Source organism: Vigna radiata, unplaced genomic scaffold (assembly GCF_000741045.1).
Source record: "Vigna radiata var. radiata cultivar VC1973A unplaced genomic scaffold, Vradiata_ver6 scaffold_149, whole genome shotgun sequence".
NCBI lineage: Eukaryota > Viridiplantae > Streptophyta > Magnoliopsida > Fabales > Fabaceae > Vigna > Vigna radiata.
Window position 1 is genome coordinate 163,153 of NW_014542731.1, and position 5,198 is coordinate 168,350.

Here is a 5,198-nt window from a genome sequence, read left to right on the forward strand (position 1 = left end):
CTATCTTTCCATTCTAATGGTTTACTTATTGGATAATGAGATTCAATTTTTATCTTTACAAATGAATGACATAATTTTATATTTATTTAACATAAGATATAAGAATAAAGTAATTATAAAAATATAAACTTTTGTATTTAAAAAAAAAATGATAAAAAAGGATAATACCAAATGAATATAAAATATTTAAGTTTTTCAAAAGAATATATATATATATATATATATATATATATAAATATATATAAATAAAAGTAATTGTCCTTTTCCTTTGTTTTCACGTAACAAATATATTTAAATAAGGTATGGGAGTTGGTAGCCACATCCCATATAATTGTGATTTTATTCACTATCTATTATATTACACAGTAACTAAAACGTTAATTAGAATTTTATCTTGTGAAAAACGATGTGCAGAACTAAACATATATAAACATCTTTTATCTCCAAATTCAGATCAGAGGCCAAATAGAAACAATTAAAACACTCAAATGAAAGACATTTTGGGGAATGGAACATATTCCTCAATCTTCTTGGAAAGGAAACTATTTCCTATAATATAAATCAAGAACAAAAGCAAAGTTGCGAGTGCTAGACGTTAGAGGAGACTTAATACATAAGAAGCACGTAAGCAAATCCCAGAGACAACAAAGCGGTGATTGAAGGCACTCCCAAACACCCACCGTCGCCAGAGTCAACGTTAGCATACTGTTTCTTAGTGTTGTTCTTGTCAGAATTGGAGAGTTCTACCTTTCGTTCCTGCGATGGCAAAATGTAAGGGTACATAACAGAGTCATTCATGAAAGAGTGGTCAAATCCAAGCAAATGCCCTATCTGATGCATCGCTGCACTCTCCAAGTCCACAATTCCATCCTTCACCGACAAGTTGCCTTTCTCACTGGGCAGCGCCCAAATCAGGTCGCCGTTGAGAATTACCTCAGCTGTCTTCACGCTAGATGGAGGGTTCTCCCTTATCAAGCTCAAGCCAAACAAGTTGCCGAAAAGTACATCAGAGAGATTGTAGAATCCAACCTTAATGTCCGCGTCGTCGTAGGTTGTCTCCGTCAGGTTCAAAACCCCTGCGGCATTCTCCCACCGCTTGAATGCATTTTTGAACACTTTGGCGAAGCTCTGTTCGAATTCAGCCGGATGAAAACCGTACGTGAGGTTTGTCTTTTGGAACCACCGGTTATCGGCTTTGGGCCACGACACATTTTGGTGTAAGCTGTAGTCAAAATTCATGTCGGGGACAGCACATCGTGGTAGCGACATGAGTTTAAGGATGTCGGAGGTAACTGGGAGATTGAAAGATTCCATGAAGGTCTTGATGGCTGATAATGTTTGATGGTCGACAGTGTTGTTGAATGAGTCGGAGGATGGAAGGTAGCCAAAGTTAGAAAGGTATTTTTTGAGCGGAGCGAAGCCTTTCCTTTCCTTATTTAATGGCAGGTTTGGTAGTGTCGTATTTTTTTTGAAATACCCCGAATCTATCAAATACCCCAAGAATTCATCCACAAAGTCCACGTATTTTTCCGCAGACTCCAATTTCCCGTTAAGCTTTTCTAGGTTTTTTCCTTTCACCTGATTTTTAATTTTCCCAAGAGCAGACTGGATATTAGACGGAAGAGACGACCCAATAGCAGCCTTGGCGAACTGAGATTGGTGGAGAAGGAGAAGGAACAATAATAGGAAAGCAGAAAGGTAGGGTTTCATCTTTATCAATATAAATTCTTGGTCGATTTGAGGAATAATATATAGAGGAAAACAGAGGGTTTCGAACTCCACTTGTTTTTATACAACAAGTGGTATGATATTGGGCAAAACGTTGCTGATCTCGAGAAGAACAAGGTTGCTAAGGCAGTATTGGTATGATTACAACAACTTGCTGATGACGAAGCAAATTGCTAAAGCCAACATGTGAAGAGTCGCTATCATGTCTCCAAACCTAAGCATCCATGTTTGATTCTATGGATTTGAAGAGAAGTCAATCATTTACGTTGACCTCAAGTCTTCGTCACCCTTTCAAATGATGAGAAAGGCTAAGAAAGACATATCAGCCATTGTGAATTTATACGTCTCATTTTATTTTGTTGAAAATGCATTTTCGTTTTTATTCTAAGCTTTATTTTAAGATCATATGATAAGGTTACATAGGTTAATCTCTCCAGTATAAAAGAAAAACTAATTAATTTTATAAGTTTAAGTAGACATATTGAATTCAAATCAAAATCAAAAGGGTTAAATATGATTTTAGCCCCTCAACTATCATGCGATTTTAGATTTAGTCTTTCTTTTAAATATGAGTACATTTTGATCATTGTCCTTAAAGAAACTATAATTTTTAGTCCTCTAAAAGCAACGGCATTAAATTTGGTCTGAGATGGCTAACGATGTGCCACGTTTGATGCCACCTTTCATGATAACTGTGTGCCACGCTTTTATTTTTTTATGAAACTTAGAAGAGGGGCTTATCAATTAAGCAAAATTAGGGTTCTTTTTTCAGTCAAGCAAAATTAGGGTTCTTTAGTTTTATCTTCAATCAAGCAAAATTAGATTTACACGAAACAAAATTAGAAATCGTAAATGTGGGGTTATTCAAACTGAGATTAGGGTTCTTCTTTGCTGGTTTGCGATTTTCTCTATTTACTCGAGGAAGGAGAAAAAGCAAAAGCTTCAATTAGTTCGTTCATGGAGGTCGCGATTGGTTCTGTGCATGGAGGTTGAATAGTGAATAAAGAGACGCGAATTAAGATTTTTCTATGACGACGATTTAGGTTTGCTATGCAGGTGAAAATGGACATTGTTAGATTAAAGCTTATGACATAGGTTTAGTTTCCAATTACAGGAAGAACCTTCTGGAAATGTCCAACTTGGTTGGTGCTATCCACTAAGTGTGATGCCTTTCCAAAGAATGTGTACACACCAGTGGCAATCACAACGACTTTAATTCCTTCTTGTTTACAAGTTGATCCAGAGAACACTTATTGTCAGCTGATAGGACAATTATGTGTGTTTGACAGTAATACGAAAGTTAGGTGTGCTTTCTTAAACAAGATGTGCAACAGTTTCTAAATTATTGTATGTTACATTTTTGAAGTTTGTTTGATTCTAGAGACTCCTTTTTTGGGCTTAGGCCTATGTGACAATTATGTTTTGCAAACTCTGGTTCAATCCCAAAACTCTAATATATAATCTTCTATTTTATCTGATCAAACTCTTGAGTCTATGCTTGACTGAGAACAAACCTACATACGAGCATTGCCCCAGTCCATAACAATAATGGCTGAAAATAAGATGTCATAATATATGAGCATTGCCCCAGTCCATAACAATAATGGCTAAAAATAAGATGTCATAATACATCGCAAACTACTTTTCTTCCTGCTATCAGTTCTCTGAAAATATTTTTTTCATAATCAGAAAAGGTGTTAATCATATTAATCAATCAGGTGTCGGATAAATGAATAATTAAAAATTAAAGGAAACTTACTTAAAGAAAAAAAAATCCTACTAAGTCGAATGAGTGGCTTAAAACCGCAAAGTAGCAAAGACAATGATGCGAAGGATGTTGGTTGGTATCAGCCAGAGAGTATAACGCAGTAGAATAAAGTTAATAAGCGGAAAGCGTGTTCGGTCACTTTTTAAATAAAAATGGTCAGTTTTAAAAATAAATTTTCTAAAAGAAAATTTATCGAACGGTTGATGTGCATATAATAGTAAAGTGTGTAGGGAGTAGAAAAATCAGACAAGTAATTTTTATACTAGTTCGATTCAAAAGAATCTACGTCCAGTCGTTAATCACTATAAAAAGTGATAAACAGTTTCACTAAAAAACAGTTTCACAGATTACAACAAGACTGAATAAAATATGATGATTAAACCTTCCTTCGACGAACGAACCGGAAGATGAACACTCTGCCAACTCGAAGAGAACTGCTCCGACTATCGACACACGAAACACGAGCTTCTCCTATTCATGAGACCAGGCAAAGCACCTTGCCAACTCGAAGAGAACCACTCCAACTATCGACACACGAAACGCGAGCTTCTCCTATTCACGAGACCAAGCAAGGGAACTGAACTAGCTTTTGAGAACTTCCTCTGACAAACAGTATTCTACAAAATCTTTCTGTTCAACAACGTTATTTCTGAAGTTCTCTAAGCATCCATATATAGGCAACTAGTCTGAATATGAAGAGTCATGTTACAACTGCCAGTAATAATCGATTATTGTAAGTGATAATCGATTATTCAAGTCCGTTATAGGTTTTTCCAAATAACTTGGGCAATTTTCAAAACAGACCAGTGATAATCGATTATTTTGAGTGATAATCGATTATTCCATAGCAACATAGTTTTTCAAAAAAACTCATGATAATCGATTATTGCTCCTCATAATCGATTATTCTAGAATAATACCTAAAATACAAGTTTTACATATTTAAAAACATTCCTAATACATTTATATTCTACAAAGTGCTTCTAAAAAGATTCTCTAATGACTTCTTTAGGTTAAACTTCTTGTAGCATCATCAAAACCATTTACTTGAAGATTTACCAATGTTCCTCATTGGTAACAATCTCCCCCTTTTTGATGATCAAAAATTCAATTTTTAAAAGCAGCTTTGGCTTTCCTGCAAAATATTCAAGCTACAGACAACAAGAAAGTTAGCAACACCTGTACCATTTTAAAGTATACTTCTCCCCCTAAAAATATACTTCTCCCCCTTTTTTATTATAAGCAAAAATCACTGTAAAAAGTTCCCCCTTAATATAATATCCCCCTCAATTAAAAAACATATGCATTAAACATAAGAGATTATTTTATTTGAACATGAAAGATTACATAGTCATCATAAGGAGCAACATAAAAGGGCATAAAGATAAAACAGAAAAAACAACAATCATACAAACAAAGAATCCTAACTCTAAAACTTAGGGTTGGGAGATCTCTCAGGTAGTTCAATGTTGAGATGAGTTTCAATATTTGTTAGGCGAACATCAATATCAAGAAATTGATCAACCACGTATTTGTCATGAGCTTGCTGCCACTCATAAATTTCATCAAAGTGAGTTTTCTATGCAAGACTCGTATCCTCTAATTGTTTAGATAGTCTAGCAAAATGTTCTTCCATGGTAAGTGAGGAGGATGAAGGCATGTTAGATGGACCAGCATCAGAAGGAGCAGCAACACTTACTGG

At 35.0% G+C, this 5,198-nt stretch overlaps 1 protein-coding gene across 1 annotated transcript; it reads right to left on the reverse strand.

Annotated features, from left to right (window-relative positions):
- Nucleotides 1-606: 606 nt before the first annotated feature.
- Nucleotides 607-1,710, reverse strand: LOC106780599 (metalloendoproteinase 1-like). The gene has a single exon (XM_014668896.1). The coding sequence runs from the start codon at nucleotides 1,708-1,710 to the stop codon at nucleotides 607-609; it is 1,104 nt and encodes a 367-aa protein (XP_014524382.1).
- Between the last annotated feature and the right edge of the window lie 3,488 nt (nucleotides 1,711-5,198).